This window comes from Micrasema longulum, unplaced genomic scaffold (genome assembly GCF_059751315.1).
Source record: "Micrasema longulum isolate JH-2025_06_02 unplaced genomic scaffold, ASM5975131v1 h1tg002603l, whole genome shotgun sequence".
In the NCBI taxonomy this organism is placed as follows: domain Eukaryota; kingdom Metazoa; phylum Arthropoda; class Insecta; order Trichoptera; family Brachycentridae; genus Micrasema; species Micrasema longulum.
The window spans coordinates 60569-84360 of record NW_028279738.1 but is presented as its reverse complement, the minus strand read 5'-3'; the positions used below and the strand labels follow the sequence as shown (position 1 = coordinate 84360).

At 28.7% G+C, this 23792-nt stretch overlaps 1 protein-coding gene across 3 annotated transcripts in view; it reads right to left on the bottom strand.

The window, feature by feature from the left end:
• The window catches only part of pHCl-1 (pH-sensitive chloride channel 1), an 88971-nt gene that overhangs the window by 7588 nt on the left and 57591 nt on the right, over positions 1–23792 (bottom strand). Inside the window, exons 5-11 of one of the 3 annotated variants that reach the window (XM_088240800.1) lie at positions 19111–19414; positions 18633–18773; positions 14361–14513; positions 9240–9454; positions 5872–5922; positions 1526–1528; positions 328–438 (exon numbers count right to left, since the gene is read on the bottom strand). In XM_088240800.1, the coding sequence (XP_088096926.1) occupies positions 328–438; positions 1526–1528; positions 5872–5922; positions 9240–9454; positions 14361–14513; positions 18633–18773; positions 19111–19414 (978 nt within the window). Of the gene's footprint in view, positions 1–327; positions 439–1525; positions 1529–5871; positions 5923–9239; positions 9455–13398; positions 13552–14360; positions 14514–18632; positions 18774–19110; positions 19415–23792 lie in introns of all 3 variants that reach the window. The other 2 variants (XM_088240799.1, XM_088240798.1) reach the window with 2 other exon arrangements.

The following is a 23792-nucleotide window of genomic DNA, read 5'->3' as shown; positions in this document are numbered from 1 at the left end:
AAGTTATTTCTCAGTAAAAAATTTCACCAAGAATATTAAATTAAAACTTGTGAGTTATACTGCAATACCGTTTATCAATTGTACTTTTTACAGGGGAACCTAAAAATTGTTCCGTACCCTTGTAAAAATACCCTTGGGAGAATTAGAATAATTAAAAGTTAAAATATCAATAATTTTAAACTAACAGTTTTTAGTCCCTAGAAGGAATTTATGCCCTACTCCATGTTTGAAAAAATATTTTTACAAATATTTTCGTAAAAACTTTAGGCAACGCAGTATTACAGTGTCATCGACGAAATATTTTAAAAATAATAAATAAATATTTACCTCTGTAGCACAACCGTTATTGGCTGAGTGTGTACAAGGCGTTGGCCCCCCCGCACAATTAGTGCAGGCAACTATCTCGTTTGGACCAACTGAATCTCTTTTCTTCTCTCCCTGGAAACAACAAAAACACAATCATTAAAATATTTTTACTTTTATCTACTAACTTTTTATCACAATAAACTTATTGCATTATATGCAGCTTATGTTATGTTATAAAAAGCTTTTACGCTTTAGGCATGAAGAGATGCCATTGAACTCTTGAAGTTTAGGTCACGTTTGTGCCAATTTCTTAATTTTTTCAAATTCATTGTCATGCAGAAAAAACTGTCAGAATTGATTTTAGTCATATTTTAGTATTCGTAGGTTCTCAGCAAACCCTAAGTTATCAGCAGATATTTTTTCACATATTCCCTTATACAAGAAAATATATGATTTGTAAAAGCAAAATGTATAATGTATATACAATTTTAATTACAACTTCTATGAATTTTGTCAAGTAAATAATGAAAAGTCACTGTGCAATTTAAGAAACTGGTATGCATGCAAAATTTCATAATGAGGATGGTAGGTATATGTACAAATAATATTAACACATTTTAGAATATAATAATACTGATTTTGATAAAATTATAAATAAAGTTATCAATGAAACTTCTTGGTTTAGTTCTACTTTTTTATTATTTTGACCAACAAGCGCTTTCCCCTAAGTAGGCATCTTCAAGACTGGTGAATTGTTTACAGCTTTTATACAATTCTTAACATATTTTGGAGATCAGAAGATCAAATAAGTATTTTAACAGGGGACAGAAAACATAAATATTTACAACTAGTTAGCTAAACAGTTCATTTTTGGGAGTTTTTGGACCAAAATTGGGATTAAGCATTTATTATTTAAAAGGTGGGAAAAGAACACATGGCGAATACTTTGATTTTTTGACTGATTGAAATTGATGGATTTGAAAATAATAAAAAAATAAAACTAAACCATGAAGTTTTATTGATAACTTTATTTATAATTTTATCAAAATCATTAACTGTGTAGTTTTATCAAGAAATATCAACAAAAAACACCAATACTATAATAATACTGTTTGGCTTCTCTTTTTTCCATCAGTTCATGTTTACATTTATAAATTTAGCATAATGCAATGTTTTCATTATTAAATGCTTTTTATTTTGGAGGAATTAATGTACTTACTGGCTGTCCATTTCCCAGCGGCAAGAAAACAATATGAGTTTTGGTTAGTAAGTGTAAAAAAATGGGTAAAATATCAATGCAGGGATCCGAGCATTTTCCACAGTTAAGGTTTAGGGTAGTGATGTTGACTTGAGACCAAACCAACTTACTGATTTGCTTGTCCCCGCTTCTGAAATATCAGGGTGACTCTTCATAACGGATTCCACCGATTCCTAGACATTTAAAAACTATTTGGTTTTATGTTTTAATGACATCTTGTGTATTTAAAAGTTTTCAGATTTGTTTTTGTGTAAAAATGTTTTTATTTATTCTGATTCGATATACTATTCGTAAATATACGATAAAATATACTATTTGTAAATTAAATATGAGTGTAACTAGTTCTTATTGTAAATCTGTGATGAAATTCTATTTTGATTAGTTTTACAGAAGAATTTGAAAGATTTTTGTATTATCTGAGTATTTTCTTTTTTTTTCCTACTATGACCGTGTGAAGTTTTTAGCTGGCAAGTCATAACATAAAAAATAAGTAAAAATAATTTATAAAACGTGGGTAAATTATGTAAAGTGAAAAATATACACTTTAAATGTAATATTGAAAGAAATTTTAACTTCTGCGACTAAACTATACAAACATGTTTAGTCTTCTATAATGAAACAAGTATGTAATCTAATCTAGTAAATAAGAAAAAAAATAAACCTTGGAAAATAATTAAAATTGGAGAGGTTGGCAAAGTACGTCACCTAATAATTTGCATTTAGATGTTTTGGTACGTTTGTTTTCATTGTATTTTTTTTTAAATGCGTGTCTTAAATACTGAATAAATATAAATCAAAAGGTAGCCATAATCAAAGAGCAATGTACATTGTGTCGTGTAATGCATATATTAAACTTTGTTAAATAAGAATAGTGATTCAGTAATTAATTCTTTGGGTTAAGTACAAAAGCGCTATAAGCTTGTTTTCATGAAGTTTCTATTCGCTCCAACAGCAATCTATTTCCTTTATTTAAAGGTTGTTAGTTTCAATAACAATCTACAATTCAATCTACCATTTAACGGAATGATTTATGATTCATCAGTAACTAAACTTATTCTCTGCCTAAAGTCTTAGCTTATCTAGACTAGATATCTAGCTTATGCAGCTAAATTAAACTATGAACAAATCTCTTTTTAATAGCAATGATATTTAAACTACATAGTACTTGTTATATACTAGACTGCATATAAATAAATTTAAACAATAATTATGCTTAACTTATAGTTTTGTTAGCATATAGTTATTGAAGTAGATTCAAGAATTATTATGCAAGCTTATAAATAATTCATCATGCATACCTAAACATTCAAATTGTAAAATGTGTACATTATTAACTATTTTTTAATTCATTATTATTTCAGAGCAAATAATTTATTTCATATAACAAATGCTGAATAAGCCTTGTGATCATACATTTATTAAGGAGAAATATAAAATAATTTATAGGTATGTAGGTTTTCACGGTCACTGTTATCAATTTGTATCTTTTCTGGGTGATCCCGTGTAAGTTTGATTCATTCCAACGCTTTGGCTACCATTGCAGAAGCCATCTTCGGGGTAAACTGGATGTTCTCTCTGTTTACCCCAAAGATGGCTCCTGCAATGGTAGCCAAAGCGTCGGAATGAATCCAATTTACACGGGATACCCGAAAAAGATACATATTTAAAATAGTTTATGTTTATTTTTGGCATCATTCTAAAAGTCGTTTGTTCTTTTTAAATGTTTTATATGACTCCAATTTTATTCATAAAAAGCCTCATGATTTTCTAAAAATGTTTATATAATAACAGATATTTTATGGTTCTCAATAAATATCAACCAAAATATTAATAAAGCGATATAGATAGATATATTATATTATTTCATGAAGTCAATTTATGATCAATAAGGTGGGTGTTACCTTATGATATTAAAACACACCTATCTTGTGGTCGGCTTACTGTGAACACATTCTATTTCTTTTAAAGTAAATGTTCAAACTTATTATTTATTATATTTGTTTTATATGTAGAGAAGTTTTTTTATATGAAGTTTATAAAAATTTACCCTCCTTGGATGAATTATAAATTTTAATCTTAGATAATAAAATAAAATTAATAAAAAGCTTGCATGTTTTTACTTTATGGTGGAAATCAAAGACTTGGAAGTTTAAAACAAATATATTTATTAAAAAAAAACAAATTAGTTATAAATAACTTACTATTATTAGAAAATGAGAATCAAGACATGGATTGCAAATCTTGGACTTGATCCCCGAGTCTGCGACAATAGCCACATGCTTACAACCCATTTGTGTAAAATAATTTGACAACATAAAATACGAATGCTACTTATCTATGTCTGTATAATGAATTTAAATACTTTTTTTTGCATTTTTAAAGTGTACTATTATTTATGTTTCAATCAATGTTAACGTATCTATAGAAACGACTTACCTACATTAGATTTCTTAAGATTATTAACTAACTTATTCATTGAGCTTATTGAAAATGAAATTTTTTGGAAAAACTGTCAGATGTATAAAAACTCCACATCCACTGATGCATAAAAGTATTTCAAGGTGGTTATAATAAGACCACCCTTATTAAAGTTTTTATTATTACCGCCAAATGGCGTACAGTCAATTTATAGATTTAAATGCTTTACACGGTACGGTACGGTCGGTAGAGAGTTTTTTTTACATGTTTAACTCAGTTTAGGCAATATTTGGACTTAGAATATTTTCACAGGAAGCCGACATTATGTTTTAGCTTATGAGTGATGTATATGTCGGGAAACATGATTTCAACGTAGTTAAATGTTTTTTTAAACACTAAAATATTTTCTATCAAACAAGTCAAATTAAATAGCAGGTTGTGTTTGGGATTTGAGTATGTATAAATATGACCATAATGATATAAAATACAACTGTGACACTGGAACCAATTAATTGTATGTAGTATGGACTTGGTATGTTTTTTTTATTTGCGTGCACATTTTCCAAATTGTGAATAGTTATTGCCAAAAAGCATTGGTAGCTTAGAAATTTATAAAAAAAAGACCTTTTGATAGTAAAATTTTAAAGAGCTAATTCTATTGTTGATATTCATGAACTTTTTTTAACCATTGGCAAACATGATATGGCTTTAGTTAAACAATACCTACAAACGTTTTATGAATATGGAAATAGATATGACATCGTATAAGCAATTGAATAATTGCAACATAATTTGTACTTTAAACAAAATATAAATAAAGAGAATGCAAGCGAAGGACAGAATGAAGTATAGAGGAGGCAACGTTTATTAGAAGAATGACAAAACCATAGCTACTATTTCTATTCTATGGCTGACAGTAATGTCATTTGTATTTTAGGATGGAATATAGGATCTCTTAACTAAAATTATTATGATTAGATATAAATACAATATATTTATATCAATAGGTTATAATATGAATCTTCTACAAATCTAAATAAACCATTTTTCACACTTTGATTGCATAAAGAATATAAAGCGTTCTAAATATAATATATCAATTATACACACATTATTCTGTGAAGTTAAATTTTGTCTAAAACAAACATAGATTTGAAATTATTTTATATTTTGATGTTAGGCACAATTATTCAAGACACCAAACACAAAAAATACTTGATTTTAAATAAGATTCTCATGCTTGTCATATTCTTTTTACTAAAGATGTAGTTATTTTGTAAAATTAATTTCGAATTACCTACAGTATTTTAATGATGTGATCATATCTGAATTTATCCAATTGACTTTGGAACAACTAGACATTTGGATGATGTTACTTTCTGCTTTTAGTCTACAGTTTTTTTTTTTTTAATAGTAGAAAACAGACGAAATCAGAATTACAACTGATTATGTATGCTGTCAACACCAAGTTGTTTCTTTTTGCACCACAAGAGGCCCAATTAAAGTGGTGAATTACAGCACAGAATACCCAGGCTTGAGAAAAATCACATATATTTTTTTGTGTTCTCACCGGGAATCGAACCCGGGACCATCCGTGCTTGAGTCAAGCATCTTAACCACTACACTACGGAGGCCGTCAAGGCATTTTGTTACATAGGACAAAATCACAACGCTCTATTTTAGTACTGATGATTTTAATGTGTTACTATAAAATCACCAGTTCATTAGATTATTTTCTACTCTTTTTTTTTTACACTGTACACGATAAAGCATCTATTGTGTCATCTCAATCTAGTCGGCCCTGCCTCCTCTACAAAGTGAAGCGATCGGTGTGAAGAAAATATTTATGGTTGTGTGAAGAGCAGATGTAAAGTGCCGAATTAGCTTACCAAGGGACTTGCCAGAATAATGCCTATTCTGCTCAGGACAGCCGGTAGCCGCTGTAAAACATCACACACGGTTCACTCCACAACCACATGACGTACAAACGACACAATATGACCCATTGATTGCCACATGACTCATTTGGGAAAATAATCCCATACAACACAAAAACTTTGTAAAATCATAATTTAATTTCAAACTCCTTACAACTACATTTTATCACAGGAAATACTACCCACTCACAGTTCTCGTGTTTTTCAAAATTGGAAATACAAAATTATCAGGGAGAGTTATCAGTGTGAAAAGAATTCAAAACTCAGTAAAAAAAAATATTTTTAAAAAAATCTGTCGCATTTTTCTTTAAAAAATAAATATGTTTAGACTTTTACAATGAAAACTATCTAATCCTAATGCTTTGATCAACTCAAGTGTTTCAAAGCTCTGTACATGTTATTTGTAAGACAGGAATGTTGCCATATTATTTTTTTTTTTTAAGTATAAAAAACAAATTATCACACACTAATCTGATCATGATAAATTCTAGTTAATTTTCCCCACATAAATAAAAAAATATATCTTAAAAAAGACATAATCCATGTAACCAGGTACCAGTGCACTGGATTATCCAAGCTACTGCCTTTGTGGAGGCCTCTTGGTAATTGGTAACGAAGGTCCTATACATTAGGCTTCCAACGCTAGTTTGATGTTCCTGATTTTTATTTTTATTTCCTCGAATAATTAGATTGATTCTTATTAAATATAATTAATGTTTAAATAGTATGATTAGAAGATTTAAAACTGAAAATAACTTCAATATTTTTAAAACTTCGAAGAACTTTTAGAAGCTAATAAGAAATTTCTAGCGTTTTATATCAAATTTGGAAACATATACTTTTTTGTTTGTTTTAAAACTAGTTAAATAAATTAAAAAAATTGATGTGCTGTATGAGTTTATTTTTCTTCCCAAATAAGGAAAACAGCATTTGCTCTGCAAATATTTAATATTAAAACATACATATCTTATGAATATTTTGTTTTACGAGTGAACGATTGCATTGTTTTATTTTTAGAAAAAGTTAAGATATTAAATTTTATTAATTGAATTTTGTTTTTAAACTTTAAAAAGTCGGTAAATAACAATTGTAACACTACTTGTGAAAAGCTGTCTGTAAATATAAGGAGAAAATTCATAAATATGAATTTAAGAAAAACCAGTAACAAATAATAAGTATTTTCTGAATAAGAAATATGCGAAGAGTGAAAACATGCAAAGAATAAAATATGGTAATAATTTCTTCATGCTTCCAACCACAATGGAAATAGCTATCGAGAAAAAATAGAAACTTAATGTATAAGCAATGGCTAGTACAGTACCTACCTATGAAACTGAAATCAGAATTTGTATTTTAAAATATAATCCAAGCATTAAAATAATTATACGTATAACTTTTAATGAATTTTTTTTTCTCTTGTTTGTTGAATGGCATTTTGTTTTACGGGTTATTATTTTTCCTTCATTCCTCTGAGCTTCTGCTTCTCAGGAAATTAGTTTTAGCCTTTTCATAATCAAACGTAAGTTCAGGTCATGGTGCTATATTAATAAAAATATACACTGAATTGTTTCGGCTATCAAACCCAGGAGGGAAATTACAATCGGAAGTTAACAGAGTTATCTTCGACTGTCTATAAAGTAAAATCGATATTTATTAGAAAATGTGTATATTTGCATGAAAATTTAAAGTATCTTCATCAGTAACCTGTAATTGAACATGTTTAGAAAAATAATTGTATGCATATTATATTTTCCACTTTACAGGAATTTAACTTAATTTAACTTAGTAGATAAAATTTAAGAGAAATGTTAACTTCCCATTGTAATGTGGGCCCAGATCCCTGTTCATAGAATGCCTACACTAAGATGATGATTACCTACACTACACTAAGAAGAAAGATGGAGAGAAAAAATGAAATAAACCAATGAATATTTTTTACTGGTGAAAATTGAATAATACATAAAACATATTTAATGGGATACGTTTTCAAAATAAAGTTTTAAAAAACTAACTGATTTTGCTTTGATAGCTAAATAGAAAATATGTAGTTCTTGTTAAATCGGTATGTAAATAATTACGATGTTTGTGTACTCTTTGTGTAAATGAATAGTAGCCTGCAGTTTGTTATAGTGTGGCCTTTTATTTTTTGGCATTATCTTTTATATTTAAATAATATTTTATCTACTGAAATTTCTAATCATATAGTATAATATAAAAAACAAATAACACTCATACAACAACAAGCTAGCAAATAACATTTATATCACACACACACACATTGACACATAGTATAGACATTGGTGCAAATCAATAAGGATTTATTGTGCAAGATTTTATAATTTTATGAAATATTACAATAATTTTGATAACTAATGGAAATAAAAAAACAGTTTTTGTATTTAAAATCGTCGTGGATGAAGTTTTAAGTTTGGCTTTAGCTATCTTGTATAATTCAATTTGAAAAGTATTTATGTAACAAGTAGGTCGAGCGCAATTCTGTTTTTTTTTATTTATTAAAAAACGTAAGTAAAATCTGAGCTTATTTTGTTGTATTTTTAAAAATTATGTAAATATCCTATTAAAACTGTACAAGGATTTAATAAAATTTTGAATTGTCAAAACGTCGAAGATTTCAGTTCTGGGATTTGGATAAAACATTAAACTAAGAAAGAAAAATTAAACAGTTTATCTAAAATAAAATGCAAGTTCTGCATTGCCTTTATCTTAAAATATTAATGACCGTTTTCAGTAGTAAAATAATGTTAATAAAAAACAAAAAAAAAACAGTATGATTAGAGAGAATCCAGACCGTTCCACTATTTGATTTGGGAGAACCATTCTATCACGGGGTTTGGGAGAAACGTATGTTTCATCATAGTGTTTTGGAGAACATTATGTTCCATAACTGAATTTACAAGAAATAATACTGTCCATCACGGGTTCGGGAGGAAAATACCTGCATCACAGGATATATAAAAGACTACCTATCTTAATAGTATTTTTATGCAAAATATTAAAGTATAAACACTGATTGTTAGATTTTGCTGGAATTACGGAATTTGTTTTGAAAAAAATGTTTTATTGATTTGCAGATTTGAACATTATGTTTATTATTTGTAGTTAAATGGTTAAATAAGTGTACCTACTGTTCCCGTGTTTGCAATACTTGAAATTTTCTATATTTTCTTTTGTGATATTTACATCCCTTCATCAAAATCGGAAGCCTAGATATTGATGTATAAAATTTAGGTCTACAACAAAGCCATGATAATGAAGCAAGAAAACCGTGCCAGTACTGGGTGTGTATGTTAAGGTCTCACCTGAGTAACTGGGTTCTCCCCCGGGCGGTAGACTACATTGTGTAAAGGTCTCTTCCTTCCCACATAATTGACGCAGACAAATTCTAGTAAGGAGGCGTATATGAAGCACATACAAACTCCGTCCCAAACATTCATAGCAGTTAGGTTTGACACAACTGGCAGAGTAGAACGGAAACCGTTTGATGTGGTGAAAAAATTGAGCATTGTCGTGACGCCTGAAATTTGAAATGTCAATTATGCATTTGTGTCATGATCAGTGAATAAAATTATTTTCTCATAGGTGCCTAACAAGTTCCAAATACTTAAAAATTCTCCAATTAATGGTGCCTGAGATAAGTATTGTGAATGTAAATTTCTTTTTGTTAGCCATGAATTTTCTAACATTTAGTGACTCGTAATAAACTCAAATAGTATGAAAGTAAAAGTCTTACTGGACTGCCATATTGTGGGGTAATTACTACAACTAGGTAACTTCAAAATCAGCATTTTTGAGTTACCCAAAAAAAAACACATATTTGTATCTTCCTCCATGAGTGCTACAAATAGGCAAGTTGTGATTTATTGCAACCTATTATTATTTGAATGCATGACTTGTCAATTTGTAGCATTCACAGAGGAGGATTATAAAATGTGTTTTTAGAGGATAACTCACAAATGCTGATTTTGAAGTTGCCTAGTTGTAGTAATTAACTCGTGATATATTATATTCATACTTCATATATTAGTACTAATTAATACATGGCAGAAGATGGATGATGCTAAATTACCCTACTGTGCAACTGAAATACAAATTTCTTCTTCTTTCCCACATCCGCTACTTAGTAGCGACGACATGGAGGATGTGGACATCACCAGTTGCCTCTAGGACACCCTATTGCCAGCCAGCATTCTCGCCTCCTCCCACGTCAATCCAGCGTCCCATAGTTCAGCGGAATAAAGTCAAGAGATGGACTTCCAGGACGGTGTGAGCCGAAATACAAATTTACACTTACAATACTTTTGTCGATACTATTCCAGTTGGTATTTTCAAATTTCGTAAACTTGTTTTTATAATAAAGTTAAGTCGTTAACAAGCATCATTTATGAACATTATTCTTGTTACCCATCGACCTATTAATAGACATAGACACGCTCTGAGACTTTAAAAATGATGAAACTTAAATGATGTCCAAGCACTTTGTGATACCCAACTTGTATTTAGTCATTCTTAGATCGCCAGCCAGGTGTGACATTTAGAATCGAAACCAAAATGCCCGCATGTGTCATGAAAGCGTGTAAAAACGTTTCCGATTAACATTGCAAAAAGGATTGTGTAACTTTTCAATGGTAAATATTTATTTATGCGTGATTAACAAAGCTTAAAACAATTAACTTTCAAAAACAAAAATATTTTTTGTAAACGCCAAACTACGCCTAGCGGTGCGATTGCGGAGATCTTCTTAGTTACAGGGGTGCACTGATAGGAATACATTAAAAAAGTATAATAAATTTGAGTTAATATAATTTTTGCATTCCCCAAAATCCAGTGAAAAGAAATAAATGGGTCAAAATTATAAGGTTATTGATTGTTAACATGTAAATACAGTTTTTATATACCAAAAAAGGATATATTCCAATTTTTGGTAGTATTTCCATGGTCATTGAATGCAGCTCTGGTATAAATATACATTCTAAGTAACTATATACTACTTTTTAAAATATTTTACTATATATGGCACGTCTATGTATTAATTGGTCGATGTTTCTTTATGTTTAATTAAATTTGGAATACATACATTAAAGTTAGGTACTTTATTTTCCTTTTTGATACCTTCTAGAAATTTTCAATAATAAAAAAAAACATTAGTCAATTATACGGGTAGGTATATCACATCAAATATATTACTATACACTATGCACTGGAGGTTATGATGACAAATATATTAATTACCTACCTACATGATTCATAAGATATTATTATTAAATACATAAATTTAACCCTTTATAGGACGCATTTTTTGTTTTGATTTGTTTGGAAAGACCTAATTGAATATGTTATTTTTTAAGATAGTAAACATATTACATTTGGAAATTTGAGTAATAGACTGATCTACCAGAGTCCAGCATTACAATATTCTCATGAATATATAACTTTTTATAAATGCAAAATTATTGCAAATATCGACTTCAATTCTGGTGGTTTATGTACATACATAGGTACCACTTTATTCTAGGTGTCCTATAAATGGTTAAGCAACTATTTATATTTAGCATTTTAGACACATGAAAATGTTTTAAACAAACATGCATAAAACATGCTCCTGAACGAGATTTCTTTTATTAATTAGTGCTTATAACTTATAATGCATGAAATTTCGAATCAGCTTCATGCCAAAACATTTTAACAATATTTTGAAGAAGGGTTATTTGTACCTATTTATTATGTTAAGAAAATGATTGATAGCATGCCAACGGAAAATGTGCTTTAATAAAGAATTAAGAAGTATTATTATCTAGGTACGACTAAACAGAAGTGGTAGGTGCAATAATATTACCTATCTTACCATTTTTAACTGCTCACAATTCAAAGAAAACTAATTATAATTAGAATTCAGTGGTATTAGTTGTATCCCTAACCTAAATAATAAAAACTGTTTTCTAAATTAGTAATAATGTATGGCAATATTTTGTAGCTCAATAAAAGATACTTGGATTATTAAAAGTAACACCTAGTATAGTTAATAATTTTACCATTTGATATAATATTTATTTCTTTAGAGTTTAACTTTCTTTTATTAGAATAAATAAATAGTTAAGTACTCTAGTACTTTACTTAACACAAACTTTCAAATATAAAATTGTTTGATGGTTTCAAAACCTATTTATTTGTTTTTCTGAACACTAGAAATATATTTGTGGTGGGTTTATCAATAACAATAACATTTAAAACAAGCTGATTATTATTTGGCAAATTGAGCAAGAAAAACAATTATAATAAAATATTTCTTATTATAAAGCATAAATCTGTTTTATCCAGGATTTAAACAAAATTCCTGATGTCTGGTCAAGCGCTCATTATTATTTATTGTGCTGATAAAAAATGGGTTAAAAAATCTTTCTAAGTATTTATCTCTCAATCTGTCGTCATTGGAGAAATGCAGAATGGAGATGGACCTTACATGCGTTTTCAATATTCTCAATGCTATAAGTGATGTCCCATCTCTGTTGCAATCAATTTTTTTTAATGTTCCCAACTGTGTCACCAGGAGACAAAATCTGCTATTTATCAAATCTTCTAAGAACAACTTTTGACTTTATGACGCAATGTCTATAATGTGAAAATTAGTCAATTCGTCATACAACTTGTAATTCTTTGGGATAGATCTTTCGGCTTTTTGTAGATTTCTTCACCATTAACACAGTATGGTATGATGATGGGTTGGCATGGATTAGCTCAAAGTCTTATTTGTTGATTGTGTTTATGAATATATTGTTTACCATTATTTTATTGCCCTTGTTTGTTGACATAGTTTTCTGTTCTTTTTTTCAGTTTCTTGTACATTTGCTTTTTCATATAACTGTTGTTATTTAAAAAATAAATAAATAGAAAATATTATCTATCCAACAAAAACTAGCATTGAAATTAAGAAATCTGCGCGGAAAGAAAAACAGAAAATTTAACCTTTTTTTATTTTTACCCATACCCATATAAAAATCATTTAATTTTTATAACACATTCGCAATCCATATTTAACTCATTTCGGATCTGTATGCCTGTTTTCCTCTCTCACATAATTATTATTTGTGTTATTATATTTCTACTTAGAGCAGATGTACTAATTTTTGAGACATCATAAAATGTTCAATTTATCTAACAATGCTTACCTATCTATATTGATTATAATGTAAATCAATTTTCTATCTCATAGGTGTCAATCATTATAGGAATAAAGTGTTTCAACACCCTTCAACATTTCTCAGGCAGATTTTTAGTGGACTACTAAATCCAACCAGACATTTCATGAAAATAATTTTAAATCCTGGCCCTGAGGAAGCAGATTAAGGAGCCAATATGACACATTATAATGACTTACTGTATTTAATATGTTAATGCTCCATTCTCTGATAAATTCAATGAATTAAATTAGATTCTTTGTGAATTTGTTAGTTGTCGGCATACCTATCATGACCCTGGCTGGGACAGCATTCCACTCCAACCAAAATGTGATGAATGAAGACGTTACTAAGATGATGCCAGGTATGAACACAGTGGTGAAGTAAAAGGACCTGTCTCTTGTGAATATTAGGTCCACCTTTAGGCAGCTGTAATTTCCTATAGTAGCAAGCAAGGATAATAAATCAGGTGACTTCTAAATAAATTCAATTTAAAACATTAATGTGAAAAGTGTGCTGGTTTTAATTACATAATTATGAATTAGAGTACTAAATAATATTACATTAATAATACCACAAGAAACTTTGTCAACATATTTGTAACTAATTGCACCACAAAAAGGTTAAAGTAAATTTTAAAGTTCAATAATTATTATTGTTTCGTTTTTGTCAAAATGGACAAAATATGTTGCATGAAAAAAGTTAGATAAAACCACATATGGCTCCATTTTGACAAAAGCGCAAAAAATATTAAACTTTAATATTCTGATTACATTTATCTTTTTTGGAGCATTTGGTCTTAAGAATAATAATTTACCATGGGTTAAACATCATATTGTTTGCCGTGTCTCATTGCACTAGTTTAAGAAGCAAGATTGAGAATTACTTTCAACGGTGCTATTATTAATTACTGATTAAACATTTCAATTATTCAAACTGCAGTTCTATTTTAATCAAGAGTTGTTTAAATAAGAAATGATTAAATAAAATTTCAGTTGGAATAATTCGTCAATTTAGATACATTGAGTGTAGCAATCAATATAACTAATCAAAGTTTCAGGTGGTCAAATTATTACAAATAAAATAAAAAACAAACGTCTAAAATACATAAACTCTCCCCATTCATTTAAATAATCGGAGCGTGCTAGTCAGGCGATGGCGATGGACCTATTTAAATGAATATATTAGGATGAGAATGAAAGCTAGTTGAATTCTGGGCATTCCATCCAAGAATGGACCTGGCGTTACCTATCATCGATCTTGCCGGAACTGCATTCCATTCTAGCCAAAATGTTATAAAAGACGAAGTCACAAGGATGATTCCGGGGATGAAAACTGTCGTGAAGTAAAAGGCTCGATCTCTCGTGAAGATCAAATCCACCTTCAGACAGCTGTAGTTCCCTGTATACAGACACATCAAGGTACAAAGACAATACACAGAGGAAAGGATAGAAAATCACAAAGGAAATGGAATTGATAACAGGAGGGAAAAAACAGGGAAATCGGGCACGGAAGACTATCAATCTGTGGAAGATACAGTGTACTAAAATAAAAAAGTAAGTGTTGGGTTAAAAATATTAGAAGTACTACCAAGTTAATCAATATACCCTGGTATAATTGAAATAAAATATATATATGAATAAAAATATTATGTATTTACATTAAAACTTAACACACAAAAAACATATACACATTAAGTAAAAAATAAACATTAAAATCACAAGTTTTTGATTTTAACATGAACTTATTATTTGTATTTGTATGTCTATTTTCTTGTGTGTAAAAGTTCAAAGAAATCTGCATAGTTGATGTACATATGTGCTAATATAATACTTTCTTGTATATATTTCTAGAATTTAAATAACTTTTCTAGCGCTGGAAGCAGATTATTGTTAGTCAAAGTGGGCATAAGATTATGTGGTGATGGTTTATGTCTATTTACATGACAACTTTTTAGTAAAATAAAAAGACTAAAAAAACTGTTTTCAATGCTGTGGAAAGTCCTGGCCAATACTTATGGCCAGCGATACACAACATCAATCTTTTTAAAAATACTTAAAAAATAATGTTTGATTTACAATAATTATTATAAGGTATAGGTGCCTACTCGTATTTATGCATGTACGCTATGTATGCCGTATGTATGGTATCATATGCCACTACTTATTTAAAAAATATATATAAGTAGAAACCTATGCTTTAATAAATTGAAAAAGTGGCAGGTTATAACGTTGAGTTAAAATAAAATCTTTAGTAGGCAGGTACATTATTTTTTTTACCATTTATCGACAATTGAAAATTAAGACATATTTTCTAAATAGTTCATACTATATTATTTGATTGGCAAACTAATTTGTATGAGTAGAGTAGGTACTGTAATGATATAAATATATGTACATAAAATATGCATAAGTAAATGTTCATCTTTACTTAAGTAAAATGGTTGTACAAGTGCCATAGGGACAGCACATTTTTGAAAAATTTCATTCAATATTTTTATTTGTTCCAAATCGAGGGATTTTTGAATGTATATTTAACGGTTTTAGGACATTGAATTATTCATAATTTATTTTTATGTACAGCTAATAATGAAGTACCTTGTTCCTCAAACCGTCTTTGGCAAAGACTACACTCCTGTGCTTCATCATTCAGCAAAAAGGACAGGGCATCCGCTGCTTGTAAAAATGCGTATGTTTATCTACCTTTAACATTTTATCGAAATCGAATGAAATCAATTTTTATATTATCTCCGTGAAGATCAACTACACATGAGACCAAAATTTATAAAAAAGCTTTCTTTTCTAAGAGCTGATAACCCAAATGTTTAATCAATATATTTCTGTTATATACACCTTAAGCGCAACGTAATGTAATTTTGCGCAAAAGAAATTTGTCGAAGCTTTTGTCATAAGCATAAACTTAAAGTTATTTTAGTAGGTGACGTGAAAGACAATTTGTATGAAATATAAAATCTATTGTGTTGGAAGTAAATGAATGTTTATGAGAAATTCTGCGAACCTACTTTTGAAATATTATCATTTAAAATAAACGTACAATTACAGATATGTTTTAGGTAGTCGTATTTGAGAATTAGAAATCGTAATCAGTTTCTGCATTAAAATAAGTCAAAATGCGTTTGAATCATTTTTTTAAAATAAGACAGGTGAACTTTATAAAAATTTCAAATCACGACTTTTAATATAATCTTTCGGGATTAAGAAACAATCTAAAGTAGTAAATTTTACTGGAAACAAGCAACCAAACTATTTAAGTATAACTGTTTTATAATCTACATTTAATAAAGATTTTATGTTCTCATAAGTTATAACAACAAACATTCTAGATAAACACAACACATCACATTTTCAATGACACGTGCAACAGAGTGACAACGTGTATTTATAAAATATCGTACACGATTTTACTCAATAAATGTAGATACTCTTTTTGGTTTTAGTAAAATTGATCGCTAAAGTTACCAAAACTATTATAATTAAAGCGTTATATGAACCGTATTATCAAACCAACTTATTGATTTGCTTGGAACATTAGGTATACACTGACTCATTATTATTATTAGATTTATTTTTCATAAGAGTTACCTAGAAAATAATTAGAATTCTCTTTGTATTCATCGTGTTCTGATATTTTTGAGTATGGTGTAATTTTTGTTTATAAATCTATGAAATATGTTTACTATACAAGTGAAAAAGATAAAAGTGATCTAAGAAAGCAGAACGCGATTAAATATCTAAGTACCTATATACTCGTGGATTTTATAGTTAAGGTAGACCTACAATTAAAAAGCATTTATGAATTTAGAAGCCATAAAATTATTTGTATTAACTTTAAACGATTTGTATGCAAAGTAGGGTTTGTTGCAAAACGAAAGGTCGAATCGAAAAAGTGAGCAAAACGACAATCAATACCACAACATTTTGCAATTGAGTTTACTAACTGTGCAAATACAGATGAACATTTACTTAGTACATACAAACGAGAACTGAAATTCCTACAAGGGAATTGGGAAAAGACAGATTGAAATGAAAAAATAGGAAGAAATTAAATGAGAATAAGGGAATATAAAGCTTATAATAAAATTATTGTAGTTAAAGTTTTCCTTGAATACTTTATTAAACAAAGAGGAGAATAAATTTATAGTTATAAAATTCCCTCTAAAAAAATAATGCTTTTAGCTGAATCAAAATAAAAAATATAAAAAATACTCAATTAAATTTTCATGGTTTGCGTTCAGCGTTTCACTAAAGACCACTGCCATGAACGGAAAAAAACCCTAGTGGTATTTTCCAATTCGTTTCAACAGATATTTTAAAATACCTGGTGCAAATTGAATATCAATGCTCTTTGATTAGCTTTTAGAGATCATGCGCTTAGAAAGCTTTTAAAAGTATAAATTATGTTTTATCTTACATGAAATACTGGCTGCCAATTTTCAAAATAAAGAATATATATCAAAATTTGCTTTTTATACTTGACACATTTCAGTAAAATAAAAACATAAGTGGGTTTGTAAAAGATATTATAAAACATCTGAAATTAAACAATAAACATTTAAGACAAAACATGACATAGATGCAAACATTCTAAGAATGAATTGAAATTGTTTTAGTAAAAATATAAGCGAGTAGATAAAATTTACGCACAATACATTAAAATGTATTACATTTTATCCCGAATAAAAATAAAATCGTATTTATATTATTTGAACACAATGTTTGGTAAAAAAAATACAATTTCTGTCTGATCGACAAATAAAATTATTTTGACTTAAACTGGTATTATTGTTTAAATTAATGTTTTTTTTGACATTTTTAATATTACGGTTTTTTTTCGTTAGGTAGTGACATTATTTGTATTTACCTCTTTGTAAAAACACTTGTAAAAACTCGTCAATAAGTCGTTTTAAAATACCTTCCCGTACAATTTTATGTAGTTATTATTTAATTAATTTTATTGGTATGGAATATTCAGTTTTAAATCGATAATTTAGAGTAGTTATGGTTTACATTAATCTGCCTCATAATAACATGACCATTAATAATAAATCGCGAAAGTCAATCAGAAGTAAAAATTGTTTTATTTTTATACTTAATTTCCCTTATTTAAAATCGTGAAGTTTTCTTATTTCTTTACCAAAGATTATTTGAAAATTTTAAATAAACTCATAATAATAAAAAAAAAGTGCAGATATATCTGAATCCAATAACTGATATGATTTTTTTTCGATTTATCCGAAAATTCCTATGAATTAATCTCATTGAAATAATAACATGAATACATAAATATGCGCTGAAATATTCGTCTTGAAAATCGATGGTACAATTTTCAAAACTCAATTACCTGGTAGCCTTCTGGATGAACTTTTAACGCGATGCAATATGTTATATCAGAAAAATGCGATTAACAGGTTTTCATTTTACTCCGCTTTACAATTTCTATTAGTACTTAAATTAGATAGTAAAGTAAAGAAAAAATCAAAGAAGTATATTGGATTCTAACCTCTCCAGCTAGCTTTTATGGGACACGCTATTGTCTGGTTCTGAATAAGATAAGCATTGAGGGTTGTAAGTGATGGAGATTTTCTAAGGGTATCTTCGTCATTCTTCCATACGTATGTGATTGCCGACTGCTCGTACGATACTGAAAAAATAACAATAAAATATAAACGAACATACTAGCATCCCAAAAAAATAAATAAATGTGGACAAAAACAAATATTATTTTGCGTATCTTGATAAATTTTCACTTTGTCCATTCTAGAATTTCAAATTTCTGCCTACTCAACGATACAGTATAGAAAACAATAAGATTTCCTATTTTTCTGTCCATCTTGTTAATTCTACAAATGTATTTGTCTACAAACATTTAAAATATGGCAATTTAAAATATTGTTCAGTAAATAAAACGTTTATTTTAGTTTATTTTTAAGCCCAACGGTCTTCGAGAGTTATTTGATTTGATACAACTTTTGACTTACTGCTTTCTAAGGCAAATGAGCAGAGCGGATCATCAAATGGGAATATGTTAAGTCTCCCCTGGCAAGAGAGTATGAGATGTCTCCTCATCAGGTAGTTTATGGTTCCGTTTCTGTATATCCTCAGGGCAAAGTGCATGGGAATGATGGGATCCTTGAAGTCTCCATGCATGATGAAGTACGTGTCCGGGAGCCAGATATCCTCGTGATGATGGATGGCATTCAGAAACTCGTACTGTGACTGATTGGAGTAGCGAAGGCGTGGGTCGAACCATTGTTGTTGAAGAAGGAATTCTACTTCGTATTTCTGGAAAAAATAAAACACTAACAAAATTACTTTAAGTAATAAAGTTGATAAAATCCCCTAAAGTTAGATTCAGTACTATTTAACAATCAATTTAAAGATACTTATAAAGTTGCCTAGTTTATTGAAAAACATAGTTTTAAATGCGTTTGTCCAATCTAATAAATGAGAATCGGTTAAAACTTAAAAACTGTAAAGAGCGGTGGTGATAGTAATGTGCCCCGAGGTATTCCAGCGAAAATATCAACCAATTCAAACGTTTTTCTAACATTGTTTTTTTTCATATTTTGAAAGGATCCTGAGATCTGTGTTACATGAAACTAATAACTGTTCTCCTGAGATGATGATTATTGTTAGAATTGTTAATTATATTAAATAATGGCCATATTTTTTATAGTGACTTCAACAAGAAAAAAATATTATTTATCTCAATTAAAAAAACTAATTTCGAGAGAGTCCATCGACGTGTATTACAAGTCACAACGTTAAATGTACCTACATTAAATGACGTTAAAAACAACGTTATTTACATTATTTACGATAATCAAAGAAGTTCTTCAAAGCGAATGTCAATTATCCGTCGAGCTTATACATACAATAAATAATTGATTCGGTAAATATGCGTGCAATAACTCAATCTGATTCGCTTAAAATCTAAAACAACTAATAGTTAAATCTAAATAGATAATCATAAAATCATTTAATCAAATTTTAAAAGGGCGATTTCGTTAACAAAAACAACAGAAGTTATATTATTTTTATTTAAATTTTATTCCACAACTAACTTAATACAAGACCGAGTTTTCAAATTTCCAATGCATAAATTATCGAGGCGTCAACAATGAATCTTAGTTTTATTAACTTTAACGATTGTTAAAGCGAGTTTTTAGGAGATAATAACACTTGATTTGGATTAAGACAAAGGACAGTCGAGAATTTCCCAGGCTTTATTGAATTTCAAATCATCTTTTGAATGAAAATTATTTCAATATTATTCGCTTTCACAAGGGAAAGCTTTTAGGTACACGCTTTGGATAAAATATGATTTCATTTCTAGCAATTCTTTCAATTCTATTTTACACTTCTAGACATATATTATATTTCGTATTACGTAACAGATACGAATCAGAGTATCTTTGTTAATGGAGTCAGTACGTTCGTCTGCCACGCAAGAGGTCTCGGGATCTATTTTCAACATGGTTGACTTGAAATTTTTTTTGCCCCACAAAAAACACATTTTTTATTTATTAGTTTTTTTTAAAAACTTTTTATATTTTTATTGTGATTATATTTTTATTTATTTTAGGTCAGACTATAAAAAATTGCTAGTGGCAACAGGTCCGTCGTGTATTTATCACATTGAATATTATGGTAAATAAATATTTATTATTATTATTGTTAATATTTTGCCTATGACTGATCACCTTAGTTTATTAGAAAAATATAAATTATAATTTAAAAAAGGTGATTGTGCTGACCATGTGTATTTGATTGATCACAAATTGACATGCAGTGAGGGGTACAAGTACCTAGGTACCTAATTATCAATGAAAAGTCTTTTTCCAAGCTTATAGCAGGCAAGCCAACGTTCGGGCACGACAACGTCTGTCGGGTCCACTAGTTTCTTACAACTTTTCAATTTTTAAAAATTTAAGCTCTCTTTTTCCGAAAGTATTTTTTTCTTCTTTTATTATTTTTAAACTGGTTTCGTTAGATTTTAAAATTTATTCACCTTTTTATGAAATAACTATTGTACACTTTGCTGTATGTCGTGAACAATTATAAATGCCAATGGGTCTATTCACCATGTGTAACCCATGTGTGTCCATTTATCTGTAATCGTTATTGATCCATAATAACGTAAATAAATAAAGTAATCTGAACTTCTTGACAAAAAATACATCGGAAAATGTTGTAAAAGTCGGAGTGTATTGATTTTCTCGGGGCATTAATACTGAATTATATATTATGAAATTCCTTTTTATAGAATGATAGGGAAACAAAATGTTACACCTACTTCCGGAATGGAAATATACTTGACCCCATTTTTCTGTTGGGGGTGGCGTTAGTTTGATTTATAATTTAGTTCTGGCTTCAAGGTCGGAAATATGAAGTGAGTTATTATTCGAATAATCTAGTTTACGTGTAATTCTAGTGATGGAAAACTAAAAGGAGTAATATTATGATAATTTATTTAATTGGGGATCATAGACCTAATTACTGAAAAAGGAAAAAAGTTAATCCATTATTTTATATGATTTAAATTTATTTATTTATTAATCCAACACTGCCCAGTGTAGACTTTTGCTGCATACCAATAATCGAAGTATAAAAGTGATTTCAAACATTTTTATCACTCGAAGACTATGTTTTTAAAAATTGTATAATATTGTAAACTTACAACTCTTTAAAATTAAAGAATGATTTTTCAAACGGTTCCGAAGTGAAAATGTATGTATTTCGAAGGAAGAATTGTAATCAAAATTATAAGCAGCAAAACCAGCAAGAAAATTTGTTTAAAAAAAACTGTCACAAAGCTTTAAAATTTCACACTTTTTTTCAAAATGTCCTCAAACATCGGAACTCATTTTTTTTTATCACTTGATCTGATAAAACAGACGAAACACAAATAACTTCTTTATTCTTAACGATCTTTTTTGATTAAGGTGACTTTACCAGGGTAAAATTGTTGGATAAAATTTGAAACAAAAAGTCAGTTGGACGTGTTCTGTCAAAAGTGTAGTTTAGCCATGAAAAGTCCAGAAGGAGCGTAGAATCATATTTGAATACATCGGAATGTGTAAAAAAAAACAATTTCGCCGCGCGCATGCGTGAAGTCACCGCGTAATATAGCCAGATCGCAAAAAATATAATCGTAACTTAAATATGAAATAATTATATATTAAAAAAAAAGCAATTTGTTACTTTCTTTAAAATTTTATTGCACACTCGGAAACATCGATTGACACAACAGTGTAGATAATTAAGGGTCATTTAATAGGAGTAATTAAATTAATGAACTTTGAACTTAAAAAATAAAACAAATTATTTTTTACATAAAATTGATATTTTTATGTCATGTTGAATAATATTTAATTTTTTAAAATAATTTCGGTCAAATGTTCACCACGGCGTTGTTTATTCCGAGAGGTCAAATTTTCATTAGTTCGAGAATTAGATGACCAAAGTAGCATAAGAATTTTGACTACCCTGGCAATACTAACAAAATGTCCATTTTGATTTCTTTAACAATCTGACAGATGGAAAAAACAATTAAATTTTTAAGTAATACATTTGCAACTTACACATGAAATGTGATCCTATCCTGTTTTTATAGGGTCCTAGCAGTATTTCTACACTTAAAAACGACACAACACATAACTATGCCTAAACCTTCAACTGAATTAAAATTAGGATTTGCGTACTGAGCGACGTCTATAAAGAAACTAATGGGTCAAACATAAAACTACTTCTTTAAGACTAGTTTAGTCGCCTTCTGTATGCTGCGCGTATGCGGTTTCTGGACTTTTCTTAATTCTAAGAATTTTTTGCTAATGTTTAAATGGTGATTTCTTTGTATTTTTTTTAATGATTTGAAGTTGTAAATATTTCCTCAACTTTCATTATTGGATAAAAATATTTTAGTACATTTTTTTTCTTGTTTTCCATATTTTCTTGTAATTTCGAACTTTTTATGTCCGATGTAGCATATTGTCTACATACCACGTAAAATGTGAAAGTTAAACGGAAAAAAATAATTCCAGTACCTTTATTAAAAAACATACACACATATATATTTTTATTTTGTATAAGAAAAATGGTTGGCATAAATATTTTTCATAATACGAAAAAATCAATACAATTTGAATGTGAAAAATGGTTAAATAAAATAACAAGTAATTATCGTAAAAAGAAACTATACTCTCTGAACTTTCTTTTAGTAATTTATTTATTTATTTATTATATATACGACCTAAGCCAACGACAACAGTTACAATATATTCAAAAAAAAATAAAGATATAAGACTTCGAGCTAAACCATGCCAATGCAACTTCATCCCACACTGTTTTAGTCGCGAATAGATATACGAAAAGCCGAAAGATATATCCCAAAAAATTCTAAGTCTTGTGTCAAATCGACCAATCTACAAATTATGGACAATGGTGCTAAAAACAAAAGTTGTTCTTAAAAGATTTAATAAATAGCAGATTTTGACTTCTAGTGACATGGTTGGGAAATATAATAAAAATAATAAAAAATGATATATAATATAATATGAGTAATATAAAAGATTTCGATGTTCGAAGAAATACGGCCGAGTGAAGCCGTTGCTGAGTACATCATGCATTTGCAAATCCAATTATGTACAATATACATATA